The sequence below is a fragment of the Lithobates pipiens genome, unplaced genomic scaffold (assembly GCF_037356315.1).
Source record: "Lithobates pipiens isolate NorthernLeopardFrog02 unplaced genomic scaffold, aLitPip1_a1.2 Scaffold_22, whole genome shotgun sequence".
NCBI classification, from domain to species: Eukaryota; Metazoa; Chordata; class Amphibia; order Anura; family Ranidae; genus Lithobates; species Lithobates pipiens.
The window spans coordinates 257,013,398-257,035,246 of NW_027507784.1; the positions used below are offsets into that span (position 1 = coordinate 257,013,398).

Sequence of the window (21,849 nt, forward strand, 5' to 3'; positions counted from 1 at the left end):
GATGCCTATGCCTGTCCAGAAGTCATACCACACCAACCAATACAATAGAACTGATAGGAGGGGAGGGGGGGATTAATTCACCATGCACAATTGTGAAAAGTCAGAAGGGATCCTGCCACCTAGGTATTTAAATGTAGAAGAGCAAAATTATAAGGAAAAATTATCCCGGAGAGCTTGGACTTGGTGTGGCAAAAGGAACAAGTTGAGGATTTCTGATTTAGAAAATTGCTCAAGGTGCCAGAACGCTGACATTCTTGCAAAATGGGAAGCATAGACACATACAGGTTGGTGACATAGAGTAACATTGCTCAGTTTTTTATTCACTTCGCATCCAGGCCAATTCTGACACTTCGCTCCTACATGTAAAAATCATAATTTTTTTGCTCTAAAATTACATAGAACCCCCAAACATTACCGTATTTATTGGTGTATAACGCACACTTTTTTCCCCTCAGGGGAAAATCGCGGGTGCGTATTATACGCCGATCCTCCACTATTTTGGAGCCTCTGGGCGGCTTTGAGCCACCTTCGGCCCTTCTCGGCGGCTTTCGCCCGTTCTTGGTAGCTTTCGGCCACCTTCAGCCCTTCTTGGTGGCTATCGGCCACCTTCAGCCGTTCTCGTCGGCTTTCGGCCCTTCTCAGCGGCCAAAACCTGCCGAGAGCGGCCGACGAGAACGGCCGAGAACTACCGAAAATAAACAGACAAGGTTAAAAATGACACTGACTAGGGGACAACGATGGACAAGGCTGCAATGATGGACAAGGCTGCAATGATAGACAGGCTGCATGACAAAGCGCATATGACACTCACAAGGGTGCAATGATGGACAAGGCTGCATATGACACTGACAAGGCTTCAGATGGACACTGACAAGGCTGCATTGATGGGCATTTAAATGTAAGTTTTTTTTCCCTTAAACTTCCCTCCTAAACGTTTTTTTCCTTAAAATTCCCTCCTAAACTTGGAGTGCGTGCTATACGCCGGCGCGTGTTATACGCCGATAAATACGGTATATATTTCTCTTATATTCACTGACCGACACAGCTCCTCTCTGTAACTAAATGGGTTGTATAGCCTGCCATTAGGAGAAACTAGGCAAAATTGTTACACAATACACAGAACTTTAATCCCGCCCCAGAGGGGCGGCCCCCGTGCTATCAACCCTCCTCCTGCTGCTAGCAGCTTCAGTTTTTATTTTGCCTAGTAAGGACAATGACCTAGGTAACCCTGCGGGCCTCTCGGTCCATATTTTTGCTGCAGGTTTTCTGTTTTTTTGCGCAAGATGAGAGATCCTGAGATCTTCTATCAACTGCCGGCTGGGTGACAGGCTGGTTAATTATATCCCTGTAGTCTCCCCAGTCCGGCCATCGAGCGTGAGCAGGTCGCAGCTATGCCTCGGCAGGCCACGACATACCTCATGCTCCAGAGGTGGTCAGTGAGCTTCAATGCTCCGGGGTATACATATGACCGGCTACTGATGTCTGGATCACAGTATACCGAGGCCAGCAGCTACCCTGTAACTGCGCAGGTGTAGGTCTATGATGGAATGTCTCCCAGCTCTTCAGGACTGGTAAGTACGGCTCTCCCTGCTTTGGTGGGGGGAGCAGCTGGGCATTCCCTGGGGGATCGATTCGGGGGCCACCTCACCTCCTTATCTTCTCTCCCAAGTACCTATCACCCCTCCCTGCCCCCTCTGAGGGGCATGTCTGCATGCGCTGCGGGCGGTGTGTGTGGGTTGCTGTTTCTCACCTGTGGGGGCTCTGTGCGGCTGCTATTGAGTCCAGGTCTGGGGGTCCCAAAAAAGCAGTTTTTGTGGAGGTTGTCCGTCTGTCAGCAGGCAGCTCGGTTTTATTTTTGCTCTGTTCACCGCATGCCATCTTGGATTTGGGAAAGCTATAGATTCCCCTGGTGAGCTTCAGCAGCCATTTTCCTTAGGATTCCTATTGATTACATTGGCGGCCATTTTGTGAAAGCCTGAAGGATTTCTTCACTGCTGTCCTCTTGTGACAGCATGACATGTGCTTTCTCTTGTTACTTCCTGTATCCACTGTGTGTGTGGGACACTGGATAGCTCTGTGCTGAAGCTGTTCTGCAGATCGTTGCACCGCTGTTGGAGCTGCTGCTGCTGACACAGTTTTTTCTCCTCTCTGCAACTGGGAACCTCCTAGGGACTACAGGCACTGTTTGTTGGTATTCACAGAACGCCCCAGGGTGGTGAGTCTAACGCTAAGTACCCCCCCCCCCCCCCCCCACGCGGCGGCAGCAGGAGGGTGGGACCTTCACTGTCCTAAGTACCCTTGCAGGTGGCAGACAGGCTAGGGTCAGCATGGCTTCGAAAACTGGTGTTTCTTCCTTCGAAATCCAGGCTATAGCAACCGGGTCACCTGCGGTTAGTGCGGTGCGCATGGACACCCTGACGGCATTCCTTGACTCCTATGTTGCTAAGATAGAGGCGGCACGTGGCAGGAAAGGTGCACGTAAGAGCCCCCTGCCCCCCCCATCCTCTGGGGAGAGCTCTGAGGCAGACTCGGGCCCTGCTGTGGCTGGAGACCCCTGCTCTGACCTATCAGACATGGCTGACCAGGACCATTCGGACAGTGAGGATGATTCCCCGTCCAGGCGCGACAAGGCGCTTGTTGGAGCACTTATCACAGCCAGCGGATTCTTCCTCTGCTGATGTTCCGATCCCTTTTGGGTCCTGCAAGCCAGCACGTTCACCTAAGGTGTTCCCGTATTTGACTTATTTTGACAAATTCATCTACAGGGAATGGGGTCGTCCACAATGGACCTTTCCGGTCCCCAAACATTTGGCGGTACGTTACCCCTTTGAGGAAAGCCTTCTCAAAAAGTGGTCGGCTCCTCCGGTCGTGGACCCCCCAGTATCTAGCTTAAATAAAGTAACCACGATCCCGATTTGAGGGAACTCCTGCATTCAAGGATCCCACGGACAGGAAGGCCGAGGCAGTGGCTCATTCCTTGTTAATGGTTGTGGGGTCAGCCGTGCGACCTGGACTGGCATCCACACTGGTGTCGCAGACACTGACTGAGTGGGCAAAACTTTTGCACCGTGAATTGGGTGAGCAGAATGCCTTCCCTGTCTGCGTGGAGCTAGCAGACCAACTAGTGCATGGCCTTAAGTACGTTTTTGACGTGGCCCTGGACACTCTCCCGCTGTTGTCCAGGGCTTCAGTGTCAGCTGTGGTGCTGAGGCGCCTGATTTGGCTGAAATGCTGGTCTGCTGACCAAGCATCCAAGAAAGCCCTGACGGATCTTCCCTTCTTTGGCGACTGGCTCTTTGGAGCCTCGCTGGATGACATTATTAAAAATGCCACGGGTGGTAAGAGTACTCTGCTCCCACAGGGCAGGAAGGCTAAGGAGCCACGCCGCAGGCAAGGGCCCTCTTTTTCCGCTCAAAATCTGCTTTTTCGTCCGCCCGGTGCTTCGGCAAAACACCCCCTGCCCGACAGGATGCCCACGGACGGTCAGAATCGTCCCTGGAACCGCAAGCCTAACAAGCCTGCAGAAAAAGTGCTACCGCATGAAGGTTTGCCTCCACCCATGTCCCGGGTGGGGGGGTCACCTTCGGGAGTTTGTAGCCAGGTAGACCTCCCGGTTAATCGACCAATGGGTCTGCGATCTGATTTCCATGGGCTACAAGATAGTTTCTCTATTGGCCGCCAAACAGATTCTTTGCCTCCAGCATACCCATGTCCCCGATTCGCCGGGAGGCCCTGTTAGGGGCGATGAGGGACTTGCTGTGTCAAGGGGTGATCGTTCCGGATTCGGAGCGCTTCCAGGGGTTCTACTCAAATCTGTTTGCAGTTCCCAAGAAGGAAGGGGTACGGCCAATCTTGGACTTGAAGGCCCTAATCACTTTGTGAAAGTGCAGAGGTTTAGAATGGAATCAGTTTGCTCAGTAGTCGCTGCAATCCATCAAGGGGACTTCCTTGCGTCTTTAGACATCCAGGATGCGTACCTGCACATACCCATATGCCTTCGGCATCAAAAATTTCGGCGTTTGGCAGTCAGGGAAGCTCACTACCAGTTTTTGGCTCTTCCCTTTGGCCTGGCATCAGCCCTCCGAGTCTTTACCAAGGTACTGGCTCCTGTATTGGTCTTGCTGAGACAACGCATGATCGTGGGTTACCTAGACGATCTGCTCCTGAGAGCTTCTTCCGCCTTAGAATTACTGGAGAATGTGGCGATCACATTGCAGACCCTGCAAGATTTTGGGTGGCTGTTGAACCTAAAGATGTCGTGGTGGTACCGACTCAGCATCTGGAGTACCTGGGGTTACTGTTGGACTCCAGGGAAGCGAGGGTTTTTCTCCCCTCAGACAAATTGAGGACTCTCCGATCGGCGGCAGATCTACTGATGAGCCACAAGTGGCCGTCGCTCTGCTTTTTCATGCGAGTGCTGGGGCTCATGGTAACCTTCTTCGAGGCGGTACCTTATGCCCAGTTCCACATGAGAGTCCTGCAGAAGGAGATTCTGACGAAGTGGGACAAATCTCCGTTGTCTCTGGATCGGCAGATCCATCCAGATCCATCGGCAGAATGTATCCCATCCCTAATAGGAATATGACATGACAGGACCTCTTTACAGTGAGATATGGGGTGAATAAGACCCCACATCTCACCACTAGGCTAGTAAGCCTGAAATTAAAAAAAACAAAAAACAATCCTTGCTTCCTAGCCAATGCGGCCGTTTTTTTGAACGCAGAGGCTGGGCGTGATGTCATAACATCGTGCCCAGCCTCCGATGATCATAGAGACTCTGGCGACCATCTGGTCTGCCGGAAAACGCTTATTAACCACTTTAATACTGGGCACTTATACACCTTCCTGCCTACACCAATTTTCAGCTTTCAGCGCTGTCACACTTTGATTGACAATTGCGCGGTCATACAACACTGTACCCAAACTAAATTTTTTAGCATTTTGTTCCCACAAATAGAGCTTTCTTTTGGTGGCATTTGATCACCTCTGGGATTTTTATTTTCTGCTAAACAGAAGAAGACCGAATTTTTTTTTTCTTGTTTCTGTTACTATACTTTGTAAATAAGTACGTTTTCTCCTTCACTGACGTTCACTGATAAGGCGGCACTGATGGGCACCGATGAGGTGGCACTGATGATGGGGCACTAATATGCGGCACGGATGGGCACTAATAGGTGGCAAGAATGGGCACTGATAGGTGGCACTGATTTACAGTAATAGATTGTACTGATGGATGCCAATCAGTGCCAAACATTCATGCCTGCCAATCAGTGATGCCCATTGTGGGCACTGATTGGCATCCCTGGTGGTCTAGTTTGGTGTCAATGGTGGTCCAGTGCGGGCATCCTCGAGCAGCTGACAGATGAGAGTGAGGAAAAGTCGATCAGTGACTCTTCCTGTTTACATTGTGATAAGCCGTGATTGGACACGACTGATCACATGGTAAAGAGTCTCTGTCAGAGACTCTTTACCTAGATCGGAGTTGTGGTGTGTCAGACTGAGACACCGCAACAATGACTGCCGTAAGCGGGGGGGCGCAGCGGCTTGATATCCTGGCGACGTCATATGATGTCCGGTCAGGATATCTAAACCACTTTGCCGCCATCATTTTGCTATATGGCAGGCAGCAAGTGGTTAAAGGGTCTGAAAAGGAAGGACATGTCACTGCAGTGGTGGAGAGTGCAAAAATTAACATTGGTACAATGGTGGCAGGCTTTGGTGCAGCGACAACGTGAGTGGGGACATGTGGGAGAGGTGGTGAGAGAAGGGAGAGAGTATGGGGTTTACATACAATAGAGTTTGTAAACTGTGACAGACCCAACCAAGACAGGGGCTTTTGGAGGGGACTATTACAGGGTAGTCCCTTGTCTACTGATTCTGGGCCCTGGCTTTTGAGGGGCTCTTTTTCTTTGGGAGTTGTGTGCCTGGGGGATCTTTGGAATAGGTTTGCTTCGGATTTGAGTCCATGCCTCCCCCGAAACACACAGAATCTGGGAACTTTGGACCTGGATACAGATTTGGGGCCTCTGTGCCCAAACCAGCAAGCAATCACTGCTTCAAACCCCCGCCTCCCCCCCAGACTCAGAGATTCAGAAAAGATGTTAATATAATCCACTCAAAACAACCTGATCCTGGAGTCTGCTGCTATAATTTGTTTATTAAGATGTCTTTCCATTGTGTGCCTCCTAGGTGTGAGTTCCCATTGTTAATTGAGCCGCATATTGGTTCTGTCTCACTGCTAATTCTCCTGTAGATATGATTAGCTTACTGTTGATTAGAACACTGTTGGCTGTTCAATAGATGTACTGTTAGATGCATTGATGATATTACTGTTTTAAGTTTGCATTGTTTTGGATAATGTGTTTAAGCCCTTATCCTATTATGTGTGGTATAATTTCTGTGTGAGTTTTCAAAAAAGAGTTCCAGTTTGCACCTAAGCTAGTGTTGTCTTGTTCTTGGGTGCACAGCTCAGCTATAATATATACATTTTCAATAAAAAAAATCTGGTTCCTGATTCTAGAGTGGAGGAAGCTGTATCTTGGCAGAGGCACCCAAGCAGGGTGCCACACAGTCCGTCACAGAGACCATTGGGATTGGAGTACAGTTTTGGTGCAGGGGGAGGAAGATAACAGTCAGCTGCAGTCACAGCAGCTGGGGGGGGGGGGGTGTTCAATGTTCAAGAAGGCACAGTGTTAAGGGGTGTAGGTGTCTTGTTGGTGATGAGTGGTGCCTCTGCAAGTCACTGTTAGTTGTAACTCAAGATCCGGGCCAGCAGCATAGGTCGGGGGTTGAGGTGGTGGTGTTTGGCAGGCTGGACTTTACAGTGCCTTGTGTAAAACACAGCAAAAGTCAGGTGATAAAGGAGGTGGTGTGAGTTGACATGCATAGTAGTATAGTAGCATAGTGTTTTTTTCCATACCTACAACTACCATGCATGCTCCAGGTATTGGCACCATTTTGGGTTAACTCAACACATTAGACTACTCCAAGAGCCAACCTGGCATTTAGTGACAGTGCTGCTGATCTCTTACCTACAACATTCTTTTGGATTACTTGCAATCAGCACCCTACACACTAAGTCTCCCATCACCAATAACTTATTTGTGGTTCCTACATGTCATATGATCCACTGAGCCACAAATAAGTTATTAGTGATGGGAAACATCTTGTACCAGAAGGTGCTTACTGGTATGAGCAGGGATACCTTGTGGTTAAATCTGATGTTAAGCGACGCCTCCGGATTCAGAACCTGAAATTTGTCATGCTATTCCCAGCCTGTCTGTGTGGTAGGAGACAACCGGGTACACTTTTTTGAGGACCTGGAGTTGGTGTCTGCAAGGTTGGATAAATGTAATGCTGACAGAAATCGCCTTGTGTGATGTTAACCCCTTTTTCACTTTGGTTATTGTGAGAACATTACATTTATACTGAGTGTTTCTTGTTTCAACATACTATATTGATCACCACCGTACAGGGGCGGTCCATGTTGAAGTACTGTTGACTGTACAAACCCCCCCCCCTCGGGATCTGCTCCTAAAGCTTCTGAGCCTCCATCATGCCTTCACCCCTCGTGTCTTCTCTAACACATGCTCCCAGCCTTTTCCTCTGACATGGGCACACCAAATGGTGAAGCCCTGAACTACTTTAACTATCCAGCATGAGATCGCCCCCCCATAGGATCTTGCCATTCCACACTACTATGGTCCTTCAGTTCAATATTTTGTCTACATGCCAGTTCTTTTTGTGTTTTTGGGTATTATGCTCCCGCCTTGTTTGTGCTGTGGAAAGCAGGGTGGGGGTCTAGGGATATAACTATAAAGTTTTGTTTAAGGTACTTTAATCGCAATGTATTGTATTTTGCATGGTGCTTTATCCCTTGGTACTGTACAGCTCAGGTGTATCTCGGAAATGTACTGCATTTTGGTTTATGCAGACCTGTTCTGGGGGTTAAACTGCCATCTCTCCTGATATTGATCACTAAAGTTCACTTAACTGTATGGCCCCAGTAAAAAATTTTAGGTGGAACGTCCGCGGAATCTGAGATGAGCTGAAATGCTCTGTAGTTTTTGGCTATCTCGAGTCCCATCAAGCAGATATTGTGGTCCTAGTGTGAAACACACATCACTGGCAAACTTCAACTTGCTCTCTGGCATCCATGGATAGGATGGGCTTACCATGCTACCCATACCTTCTATTCTTGTGGAGTATCAGTCCTAATTGCCAAAACTGTATAATAGGAGATGATTACCATATGAACAGACCCCCAGGGCAGATTTGTATTTATGCATATTGTTTTATATGGAAGGCCTTATCTGATCCTAGCCTGTTATATCCTTCCCCCATGTAGTTCTGTGGTGGTCATTGACGGCTTCCTATTTATGGCTTAACATCCAGCTGCACCCGCTATTTGGTTATGTGACTTCAGCATGGTTCTTAACCCAGAGTTAGACCATGTGCACCCGACGCCAACCCTCTTGGGGCCTACAACCACTCGTCTCAGTCATATCTTCACAGAATTTGCATTAACAGATACATGGCGTAACAAATATCCAAACATCCATACATTCTCATGTTTCTCAGCGACGCACTCCACTATGTCTCGTATAGACTTTATAGTAGTATCCAATATCCTGCTTCCTCTCCTTGAGGACATAGGATTCCACCCCAGCACACTCTCAGATTACGCACCTTACTGGGCAACCCTCCAACTTGCCCCTCAGGCTATGCCCCGGACCTGGCGTCTACACCCTTTCTGGCTGACTGCCCTATCTGACCAGGAAGACATTCAATGGGACTGGCAATTCTTTTTCAATTCTAACTGTGGCTCGGCTTTGATCGGCCTAGTATGGGAAGATTTCAAATTACATGCCCGTTCTATCTAGACATATTAACTACCTGAAGGCCTCTTCTAGAGTCCTTCTACAGCAAGCCTCAGACAGGCTGACTTCTCTTACTGAAGCTTTTGCAATGACCCCTCGCCTGACCACCTTTCTGAGCTCAAATCCCAAATGCGAATTGTGAACCAATTGCATTACGAAAAGGCCAGGCATAAACTCTTCTTCTGCCAGCAATGAGTCTTTGAGCAGGGAGAGAGGTTGGGAAAATTGCCTGCCTACCTACCACACAAAGATTCTAGACCACCAGTAGTAGTTACCTAGGTGGACAGTCCCACGGCCTCCAAACTGCTCTTCAGATTATTGAGGTGTTTGGCACACACTCTGGTTTGTGCATAAACTGTAGCAAGTCACAAATCTTCCCATTTCATCCCCATCCACCATCATGTAGTCCAGCTTTACTCCCACCGAACAGTCTTCTATCCAGTACCTAGGAGTTTTAGTCACTAGAGAGTTGCAGCATTACATATACTATAATATTGAACCATTATTCACAATTCTGAAAACAATTACACAACCTCGGGCAAGACTGCCAGGGGGAGTGATGGGAAGGGTAAACCTCACCAAGATGATCCTCCTGCCTAAGTTCCTCTATATGTTCTGGCCCTCCCCGATCCTACTTCCCCTTAAATTCTTTAGAACAATTGACGCTATCTTTAACTCCTTTATCTGGGGGTTTGGTAGACACAAACTGCCCGACTACTTTAGGGAGCACGGCCATACCTGATTTTCACTCATTCTACCTGGCAGCCCAATTCACTTCTATCACTTTCACAAAACAGAGGCTCCAAAATACCAAATTTCAGTCTGTGGACAACCTAACCGTGGATCTAACTCACCTTTGCAGGTGATTTTTAGAGGTAGTTGCTAAACAGGGGCAGTTAATACCCATGTCCCCTTATTGAGACACCACAGATGCATTTGGGAATTAGCTATTAGAAAAATCAATGCACCACCCTATCACACACATACCCCCCTGTGGCATAACTGCTAATTGCAGGAACTCACCTCTATACCAGACACTGGCCTGTGGGCTTCTAAGGGCATGTTATACCTCTATCAGGTGCTCAAAGCCTGAAAGAGGAATTGGACCATCCCCACCATGCGCATTGTATCCCTGACAGATATCATAACCACAAAATATACAAATATATATATTTGAAATAAAATCTTTCTATTATTTTGTGGAAATAACATGGTGGGGGGCAGATTTCTGGCAATCACATGCATAACTATTAACTATTTTCACTTTTTTTGTTTAATTAGGTTCTTATCTGACTCCTGCCCTGATGGAGAAAAATGCAGATTTGCCCATGGAAATGCTGAACTTCAAGAATGGGAAGAAAGAAGTAAAGTTCTAAATCAAAAACTTCTGAAAGCACGCAAAGATCAACTCATTAGTGCAGATGATAATGACTTTGGGAAATATAGTTTTTTGATTAATGCTTTCAATTAAACAGTCAATTATCCTGAGAAGCAAATGTTACATGGATACAACTGCAATATAAGTTTAAAAAAAAGCTCCTAAAATTGTTAAAACAGCAATTTTATGCTCTGAGTTCTTGTGTAGAGCTGTGCATTATTGAATGATTCAGTATCTTGCACTGAGAGGATCACGCTTAATTTGATAGAAAAAGCGGAGCCAAGGAGCATTATACAGAGAGGTGCCTTAAGTGAACTTTTGCAGAAAGATTACTTGTTATAGTAAAAGTTCAAAATTATAAACAACTTAAGGGGAGTGGTTTTATTTTATTTTATTTTTTCCTGGAATGTGTTTGATCACCGAATTGTATACTTGCTCTGCCAGCAGACAATATCTGTTACAGCTGTAAACCAACATTTATATATTCACTCTTTCAAGAGTGAATGCTATCAAATATTTTGAACCTTCAAAAATTTGAATTCCCAAATGTGTGTTGGACATTAAAAAAAGAAAATCAGGATTTCTGCCAACACCTGATTGGGTAATTGCTATACTAAGTGAATTAATATTTCAGTAAAATAAACCATACTGTGAAGTTGAACAGAATATTGTCATTGGTAGGTAAATGCTTAAATTTGACTTTTTTTTTATGTAGATAGGATACAATTTTACTTTCTCTCTAGCAATATAGCAATGACTTTCAGCCACTAAAATCATGCCTACTGAATGAAGTGAACGTAACTTGACCTGAAATGTTTAGTAGGGATCAACAATGCTGGTGTCTGCTTTTATATCCCAATGCCCTCACAAAGATAAATTGATTTAAATGTGATCACCAGTACTTGTGTTGCCTTCACTGTTGATACCTGATCAGATGAAGGAGCCAAGAAATGTCATAGTTTTACAGTCTTGACCCTTCTCTTTAGTCTTTAGGTTTAACAGTAAGTTAGAAAATACATTTATAGCTAAAAGGTCAATTGTCGGAAATACTTGAATTTTGTGGTAACACCAGTTAAAATATACATTAAAACACATATAGTATCTCACAAAAGTGAGTACACCCCTCACATTTTTGTAAATATTTATTATATCCTTTCATGTAAGTGTACAGCTTGTATAACAGTGTAAATTTGCTACCCCCCTCAAAATAACTCAACACACAACCATTAATGTCTAAACCTCTGGCAATAAAAGTGAGTACACTCCTAAGTGAACATGTCAAATTGGGCGCAAAGTGTCAATATTTTGTGTGGCCACCATTATTTTCCAGCACTGCCTTAACCCTCTTGGGCATCACCAGAACTTCACAGGTTGCCACTGGAGTCCCCTTCCACTCCTCCATGTCAACATCATGGAGCTGGTGGATGTTAGAGACCTTGCACTCCTCCACCTTCTGTTTGAGGATGCTCAATAGGGTTTAGGTCTGGATACATACTTGGCCAGTCCATCACATTTACCCTCAGCTTCTTTAGCAAGGCAGTGGTCATCTTGGAGGTATGTTTGGCGTCATTATCATGTTGGAATCCTGTCCTGCGGCCCAGTCTCCAAAGGGAGGGGATCATGCTCTGCTTCAGTATGTCACAGTACATGTTGACATTCATGGTTCCCTCAATGAACTGTAGCTCCCCAGTGCTAGCAGCACTCATGCAGCCCCAGACCATGGCACTCCCACACCATGCTTAACTGTAGGCAAGACACACTTGTCTTTGTACTTCTCACCTGGTTGTTCCCACACACGCTTGACACAATCTTAGTCCCATCAGACCACAGGACATGGTTCCAGTAATCCATGTCCTTAGTCTGCTTGTCTTCAGCAAACTGTTTGCGGGCTTTCTTGTGCATCATCTTTAGAAGATGCTTTCTTCTGGGACGACAGCCATGCAGACGAATTTGATGCAGTGTATGGTCTGAGCACTGACAGGCTGACCCCACCCCTTCAACCTCTGCAGCAATGTTGGCAGCACTCATGCATCTTTACCAAAGACAACCTCTGGATATGACGCTGAGCACGTGCACTCAGCCTCTTTGGTCGACAATGGCAAGGCCTGTTCTGAGTGGAGCCTATCCTGTTAAACCGTTGTATGGTCTTAGCCACTATGCTTCAGATCAGTTTCAGTGTCTTGGCAATCTTCTTATAGCCTACGCCGTCTTTACGTAGAGCAGCAATTATTTTTTTCAGATCCTAAGGGTTCTTTGCCATGATGTGCCATGTTGAACTTCCAGTGACCAGTATGAGAGAGTGAGAGCAATAATACCAAATTTAACACACTTTCTCCCCATTCAACCTGAGACCTCGTAACACTAACAAGTCACATGACACTGGAAAATGGCTAATTGGGCCCAATTTGGAAATTTTCACTTGGGGTGCGCTCACTTTTGTTGGCAGCCATTTAGACATTGAGGCTGTGTTGAGTCATTTTGAGGGGACAGCAAATTTACACTGTTATGCAAGCTGTACCCTCACTACATTACATTGTAGCAAAGTGTCATTTCCTTAGTCTTGTCACATGAAAAGATATGATAAAATATTTACAATAATGTGAGGGGTGTATGCACTTTTGCGAAATACTGTATGTTGCTCCACAACTGCAAGGGTTAAATGCTCCTTTTTGCCTAAGGATAGAGAAATAATGTGTAATACTTTACACAATTACAGAGGTACAAAAACACATCCCCAAAACAGAGATATAGAGGAGGTTTCTCAGAATCCTCTACCAACCGCCCCCCCAGCCTCTCTGTGGATGAACCGACCCTCCCTGATCATACAAAAATATACAATAAACAGGATACCAGTTGTGCACACACAGTAATCAGGTAGGCCCCATATTTTGCATGCCCTCTGACCCTAACACCAGTCATTTAAGCTGAGCAATTCTAAGCTCTGAGGAAAATATCAAGCTAAGAGTGTGGAATGAAAAAAAACAGATCAATTATATCATAACCACTATCGCTCCCCCACCCAGCTTCTACTTAATGTAATAGAGAAGCCATGCAGGACTACCTGCTTGGGTCTGGTACTGAGAGCCAGCCACCCTATACCTTTTAAAATTTCCGAGGGCAGCCCCAATGTAAATAAGTGGTCTTGCAAGTGTTTGCTGTGGAGGCTAATGTTTTTTTTTCCAGTGTAGAATGATGCCCTTTCGAGCATAAAAAAGTAGTATACTCAACAATGTTCTGTGTACAACTGTCCCTCCAAAAGACCCAATAAACATACCAGGATAGTCACTGGGACCGGCAGGGTTGTAACCCTGATTATAAAATGTGTAACATCCTTCCAATATTGTTGGGCTACAGGGCAAGTCCAAAACACATGAGAGAAGTATGCCGGGGGGCAGGTGCAACTCCAGCATTCGGCCATAAGGGACCCATAAATATTTGTTAGCTTGGCTGGCATATGACAGATACGATGAAGGAATTTATACTGTTTTAGACAGTCTCTCACCAAAACCAAATGTTGAAATGGGTAGTCTCACATGTTTCAATTATCACCCTGTAAATCGGAGACATGTCTTCCCATTTTTCTCTGCATCTCACAGTTGAGGGGATCTGGTTGGGAACAGTTGTTTATAGGCTTCAGATGGCAGTTTACACAGTGTATCATGCCATAACAAACCATTTGAGAGAGGAGAGCCGAGTCACTAATTCAGCTGTACTGAACTGGGAGACAAAGGCATGCCGCAGGTGAATCTGATGAAAAATAAACATTAAGAAGAGCAAATTTATCTTAAAGCTGCTCAAAAGTCAGCAGTTTATTTTGGGAAACAATGTATCCTACAGTCTTCATTCCTTTGCCTGCCCAATGAGGTGTAATACTTAACCTTATGCCTCGCTCCAGCAGAGTCCTTCTAGCAATGAGACCGGTCTCACAGAGCCTTCTCTTGAAATTACTACTGCATTTGCAGTCCTGCCTCCTCCACATACAGTACAGGGTTAATAGATCTAAATAACGCTAAAGTAACACCCCCAGCCCTGATTTCCGGAGAAGAGGACAGGTCAAGAGCTGGCCAAAGTGGGGGTAATGTAAATAATGCAGCCTGCTCACCTTTTCCTAGATGTAACAGGCATTTAACCCTTGCAGAGAGAGGGGGCACTGTCAGGTTTTTCCCCCTTCCACCCCAGAGTTTGGCTTTTAAATGCAGTGTTAACATTTTATTATTGTTATACATACATGGTGGGAAGAAAATAATCTGTGTATCCTTCAGCAACAAGCTGACTTCAAGTTTTTTTTTCATGCAGGTTATAAAATAAAAATAAAGCCTGGGATAATATGATCCTAATATAAGTCATATACAAGTCCTTTTTTATGAGAATAGGTGCCTTCTTTATTTTTATTTTTAAATCTTAACTTTTTTAGAAAGTGAGTTTTCAGACAAGTTATATCATACATTTACATCACTTGACAGGTATTCTTTGGCTATTCTTATTAAATTTAGTTTAGAATGAAGAAACTCCTATTCTGTTTATTTTGTATTTTTATTATTACGTTATTACAAAATTATACAGTTTTGGCATGATTGCCCAAATCTTGGTATATAAAGTGTTGCAGACCACCTAAAATATAAGGAGATGATATGTTATCCTTTTAATATATTGCATGCAAGGGTGGCTTTGCATAACATGCTGAGGTTATTTGTTGACAATGTCTATCTGTTCTGTAGTTTTGTGCCAAGCTGTACCTAAATAGGGGGCTGGTGGCACAGAGAGGCATGACAAATTTCTGTTGCATAATGACAAATACTGTAAAGCATAAATTGTGCACTTTGCCTTAATTATCATCATGATAGTATACAGCAGTGGCTCTCAACTCCTGTCTTCGGGACTCACTAACAGGCCAGGTTTGCAAGATAACTGAAATACATTGCATGTGATATCATTTGCTGCTCAGTGATTGCAGTATTCTAATCTGCATCTCCTCAAGGTAATACTTAATATCTGGACTGTTAGAGGGTCCTGAGGATAGGAGTTGCGAATCACTGGTATACAGCTTCATAAATATCCATGGGATAGTACAATGCATTGTTGCTGAGTAACTGACATAGTGTATGCTTGCAATAATCGATAAATATGTTATAACTTTTAAGGTTTGTTTTGATTGTTTTAGCCTCTGTACCACTTTTGTTCAAACTGCTATTAATATCCATCTTGTTGCCATGCAAGTATGTTAATGCCTTCATATACTGTGATTTATTTGCCTTTTAAAAAACTATATTTTTAGTTAGGGTCCACATAGCATTTTATCATTGTTCATACAGTTTATTTTCATATTTAGTGAAATTCCAAAATATAGTGCTTTATACATATGGGTGTAGTTATGTATGTGCTGTTTTCTGCATATGTCTAAGGCCCTATGCACACTAGGTGTTTAGCATTGACATATGGGACTCTGGTGTTGGGTGGAAGGTACAGGTGACTGTCCAGTCCCACTGCCAGTAGCCTTTAAAACTCTTTGACAGAGAAAATTGAGTACTGCTGTGTCTGGATGGGAAATCTAGCTGTACTAACGTTTAGAGCAGTATGAACCCAGGGATGAATTCCTGAAACCCAACAGTCTGCATTCTGGGCATTTGTTTCTGGGCAAGTACTACCCTAAACATTTATACCGCTAGCTGCATCATCCAGTTACAACAGTAGCTAACCTCTCATAGAGTTTAACAATTTACCAGTGGCTTGGCACCTGTGTTCATGGGACCTAACACATTTTATGAAAATGGTATGTGACGTGGAAACCGTATTTGTAATAACTGAACACTTGCTCTAGGTCAGTAATTCACTAGGTGGTTGAGCCAGGTTTAAAGGATAAGTTCACCTGTTTTTTTTTTGTTTTCTAAATTCCAGCTCCCCCATGTACCATTATAGCATTAATATACTTTTTTTTGCAAAAATAAAGTGGCTTTCCATTAATTCTACACAGGCTTACCTCACTCACACAGGAGGATGTTGACCAGCTGAGGATAGATGATGTGCTAATGAGGTCAGCTGGTCAACTCTTTTCTGTGTCAAGACCTAAAGTCTGTCCAGGAAGTAAGGCAGAAGTAATCGAGCAGTGTGTTTAAACAGCTATGAAGAGAGTGAGGTAAGTGTGTGTAGAATTGATGGAAAGCTGTTTTATTTTTGCAAAATGAGTACATTAACCCCTTCCCACTGAGCGTATGCAGATGTGCATACTTGGCTTTCGGGGGTTATACCGAGATAATGCCCGCAGCTGCAGGCATCATCCCAGTACCCTTGTTTGGAGCGGGCGATCGGCTTTCTGAGGATAACAACCGATGTGGCTAAAAGCAGCTCAGTTGTTATCCTGGAGGAGCGGGAATGTCCCCCCTCCTGCCGCTCTTCCCGGGCCTTCCAGTGGCACCAGAGAGTCGATCGACAATCCGGCTCTTCCATCGCCTAATGACAGAGTGGAACAAAGCCGGAAACGGCTTTGTTCCAGTCACTTTTATGTAAACACGGAAGCAACGTCATGTCCTGTTTACTCAGCTGCCAATGGTGCCAGATTTAAAAAAATCTACAGTATTCAGATACACCGTTTTCAGTGAACTGAATACTTTGAAGTGCAAAGGAGGGATTTGGGGTCTTTTAGACCCCCGATCCCTCCATAAAGAGTACCTGTCACCTCCTCTTACTGCCACAAGGGATGTTTACATTCCTTGTGACAGCAATAAAAGTGATACATTTTTTATTTTTTTTTAAAAACACAATTTAGTAATATAAAAAAAATAATAAAAAAAATTTCAAACCGCCCCCATCACAGCGAGCTCGCTCAGAAAACGTATACGTAAGTTGCAGTATTGCCGCAATCTTCAAAGGGAGAGCAATAATTATAGAACTTGACCTCCTCTGTAATTCTAACTTGGTAACCATAAAAAAAAAATTAAAGCGTCACCTATGGAGATTTTTAAGTACCAAAGTTTGTCGCCATTCCATGAGTGCATGTAATTATAAAGCGTGACATGTTTGGTATCTATTTACTCTGCGTAACATCATCTTTCACATTATACAAAAAAATTGGGATAACTATACTGTGTTGTTTTTTTTCTGCTAGAAAAAAATATATATATATAATGTTTGGGGGTTCTAAGTAATTTTCTACCAAAAAATAGGGATTTTAACTTGTAAACACCAAATGTCAGAAATAGGCTTAGTCAGGAAAGGGTTAATGGGGGAGCTGGAATTTAGGGGGGTGAACTTAGCCTATAAGCTGAAGTCTGTCCAATGGACAGGTCAGCAGTGGCAGTAGCCATATTTCAGTTCTCACATGTTTACTGTAAGGTCTCATGTCCTCAGTGGTCAAGGTCATACTCAGAAAACCTTGGTACATCCTACTATGATAGCTGTCAACTAAAACAGGAAACCTCTTTTGCCTCTCATTCTGTTCTCTATCAGTTTACCCCTTTGAAAAAAAATTGCTAGGCACAAACTGTTGATAATTTGTGTCCCTGTACCTATAAACTCATGTGCAGAAATATCTAATAACTTCTATATTGAAAAAAAAAGCATATTTACAGAGTTCAAGCTAAAATGTACACAGATGGCACTTATCCCTCTCTTCTGCCTTCATGTTAAGATAGCCCTGTATATGGTTTCAATCAGAGTGTGTCTGAAAGCTTTCTATAGAAAACCCATAATGCTAAATTAATCTGGTTTTATGGATTCACCCTGTATTAAATGTTTATTTGTAAAACAACCGCTATATGCAAAAACTTTGGCATTGTAAATATTTACTCTCCTTCATCTTGCATCGCCCCTTTGGGCACAAAGAGACATACTAAGCCTTGCAAAACATTCCCTGTAGAGTAGAATAGGCAGTTTTTTTCTGAACTCTATCCTGTGGGAAAAGAGTTTACAAAAAAACAAGGCCTATTCCTTTGGTTGACCTTGTGGTCTCTGTCCTAAACAAACTTCTCACTGTACCTATTGAAGATGTTTTATCCTTTAAGGATTTTGCTGACAGAATATTTGAGGTGCTTTTTTGGCTGTTTTTAATATGGAAGGCCCAGCCCTGCAACCTGCTAGTGCTTCTATTTCTGTATGTCATACTACAGCTGAACAACCAATATTACCCTGTCTTTTAGGGTCAAGCAGTTGCAGAGTATATACAACAGCTTTTCACTGCTTTTTTCTGCGTAGATGCTGTGATACAGGTCATGAGACATGTATCCAGAATGGCTCTTATCTCTCTACATATGCGCAGCATTCCCTGGCTAAACGCTTGGACTGCAAAAGCTGCTTACAAGAGGTGCTTCACACACATGTGCATTTGGTGAGGTACTTGACCAATTCATAAATGGGGTCAGGTGTGAAAAGTTTTGCTTTCTCAGAGAAAGGTCATAAAACCATCCTTCTCGGTACCCCACATTCGGTCCTTTCTGCAAAAAGGGCTGGACCACAGTCTAGCACTCAGTACCCTAAAATGGCAAGTTTCAGCCGTATGCATAGTTTTCCTAAGGCTCTTACCTTTGTAAAAACCTTTATTCAAGTTGTTTCTCGTATAAGGCACCCTTTCCAGTAACCCCCACTGGAACCTTAACTTGGTTCTTTCTGACATGGAAAAAACACCCTTTGAACCCATCAGGGATATTCCCTTGACGTGCCTTATCAGTAGCCTTCCTGTTGGCTAGCATGTCTGTTCAAAGTATCTCAGAACTACCAGCCCTTTCCTTTTGAAGAGCTTTTTCTCATACTTCACAACAACGTGATTGTATTATGGCCTAAACCATACTTTATTTCAAATGTGGTGTTAGCATTCCATCTCAATGAAGACATTGCTCTGCCATGTTTGTGCCCTGCTCCTAAGCATTCAAAAGAAGTATTCCTACATTGCCTGCACATTGTCAGAGCCATAAGACTGTGCCTAAATGCTCCTCCTTCCATTAGATGAACAGATTTTTTTTGATCCTCTGGTCCTCGCAAGAGGCACCCAGGTTCAAGAGCCACCACTGCAAGATTGATGAGGAATTTGATTTCTAGAGCCTATGCTCTAAAACAAACACCTCCTCCTGTGTTGTTATGTGCACACTCCACCAGATCTGTTGGAGGATGCTCTTTAGGCACCAAGATTTTGTTGCCCAACTTTGTAAGGATGCCACCAGGTCTTCTGTTCAAAAAAACTCCTTGTTACTCTGCATTACTAGCTAATAACTAAAGCCTCACGGAGTGGGGTAAGGCTATAGGGGAATTGCCTTAGGGGTTATCCTCAAAAACTTCCTAGTGTTCAATCACCTGAATGTATGAGCCTATAACCTATAGTATATTAATACATCGCCTGTGTCCTGTACAGTAATCTCAAAAGAGATTCCTCTTTTTTTTGTACTCATAATCTTTTCTTGCAGTCTGTTGAGGGACACAGGTCCCAGCCCTGTGTTTATGATCGTGCACTCAGTACTGCTTTACTACAAAATTCAGGCTTGCTGGTAGCTGGAGTGCTTATCCAGGGTGGCCTTCAGTTGTTTATTTGCTAGTGGGAAATACTCATGAAAGCAACAATATAACCCAAAGTGTAGACTTACCAAGTCCCTTAAAGGACCACAAGAAAAGGATTTTAAGATTTTATGGTAAGTAAAAAAAAAATATATTTTTTTTCAGCCTTGTCCATATGTTGGGCCCACGCTGACCAACGTAGCCCAACATGTGGTGTGAACATAAGTCCCACGAGCATCACACAATACACATAGCCAGGCAGAGCTAATACCTGGTATATTGAAAGGGTTCTTCATTTTGGCTAGAAACCAGGGTAGGCACCAACACAAACATTGTGCCTGCAACCTTGTACTATGGAATGCAAAAGCTTTCAGACAATTGAAAAACATCTGATTTGAAATAAAATATTACGTCCATGAAGAAACAAAGTGAATCTTTACTGTATCTTCTCATTTAATTATTGTATCACTGCTTAGTCTCTACCCACTATGTTTTTGGGCCTACTTTTGGTGAATTTTGCAATAATAAGGAAAAGACACTATTTAAAACATACATTAGTACATGCAATAAATACATTACCCAGATTTAAAGTCGTATTAAAGGCTCAGTGTTTTTAAAAACAATGCATTCATTAAAGCACTGTACAGTAAGTCATTTTTAAGTGTGCTCAAACACTCACATATTAATAGCTTTACCACTGTCTCCCAAAGCGTGTCCTCCCCTAAACTTCTGTCAGGAGAAGTTTAGAAAGCTCTGGGCCCGTAGCAAGTCACAATGGACAGCAGCTGTCCATCTATTGGCTATGAGGAGGGAGGAGGCAGGAATAGGGAAGTGGCTTTCTATCCTAAGGCATCTTAGCTGTGTTTTTGTATGGTTGCACACAGCTCTGTACAGAGAGAGTGCATGCAAGGGTGTTTCTCTAGGTCCCTGTAAGGGAAAGGGGATACCCCGAATAGGGAGAACTGTACGTGTGCTGAGTGGCCCATTGGAGTCCAGTGGATAGAAACACTGAAGGAATAAAAGAAGCAGTGTAGCATGTAAGTCATTATTCCAACAGTAAGATTTAGGGGAAAAAAATGCTAAAGCTTTCATATTACGTTTATACTTCCATACTGATGTGTCAGTTATTCAAAGTTGAGAACATTTGTGATGCTTTCCTTTACAGCTAGTGGACATGAGTACCTAAGTTGTATTGAGGTTTTGCTATGCTTGAATTAGGATGTTCAATTAGGTTTTCCCATTAATACTCCAGTGTTGTGCCCGTTCACAGTTTTTAAGAATATGTATGGTGTGATTTTTTTGATACATGTTTAATATTGTTTGTCGTTGCAAACTTATGTCTAGTTTTTAATGTTCTGAAACAAGAATCTGAAACTGGACTGAGAATTCCCTGGACAAATAAAGATAATAGTGTGTTTGCTGTCTTCTAATTGACCAGTGCAGTATATCAGTCATAATAAAAAAAAAAAGTGCATTTCAGTAGGCGTTGGTATTTGTTCTGTGATTGCCAAACTGTAATTAAAATATGCAAAGTATTGAAAATCTGTTGATTTTTATTTAATTTTTTTCTATTCTGAAATGTGTGTTTTAACCAGATCTGCCTGAAGTAAAGATGAATTTGTTATACCTCAATGTTGCACTTGCGTTTTTTTAGAAACTAAAATACCACACTAGTGTTTGTGGGAAACTTTTTATCATATATATCAGGAATTGTATGGTATTTGCAGAAATAAATGTAGAGTCCCTTTAAAGCTTTGTTTCAGTAAACTGGCACTTAAAGAATCCTCTGTCAAGCATCTAATTAGACACTGGCAGAAGGAGGCAAATGCAGGCCTACTGGACACCTCACAGGTTAATTGTCAGAGTTGCTGCAGTGTACCTCTGATGCCCAGAAGAGGCTTCTGGATATCAGAGGTAGAGGATTGCCAGCCCTGTAACTATTTGTAGCTAGCACTGTTATAGTGACTGCGCATGCAGTTATGATGTGCAGGACTGCAAGACAGGTAAGGCCAATTGCAAAAAGGGTGTCTAGTTGCTGTGTTTCTACACCTAGCATTCTTGTGCAGACCAGGAGCACAGGTGCAGCAACCTGCTTTGCTGCTGTACTAAGTAATA

The 21,849-nt window shown here is 43.6% G+C and overlaps 1 protein-coding gene across 2 annotated transcripts in view; it reads left to right on the forward strand.

The window, feature by feature from the left end:
- The window catches only part of ZC3H7A (zinc finger CCCH-type containing 7A), a 163,031-nt gene extending 141,665 nt beyond the window's left edge, over window positions 1-21,366 (forward strand). For both annotated transcript variants that reach the window (XM_077448975.1, XM_077448974.1), the window contains one exon: window positions 10,161-21,366. In XM_077448975.1, the coding sequence (XP_077305101.1) occupies window positions 10,161-10,350 (190 nt within the window). In that variant the 3' untranslated portion in view covers window positions 10,351-21,366. The remainder of the gene's footprint in view (window positions 1-10,160) is intronic.
- The last annotated feature ends 483 nt before the right edge of the window (window positions 21,367-21,849 follow it).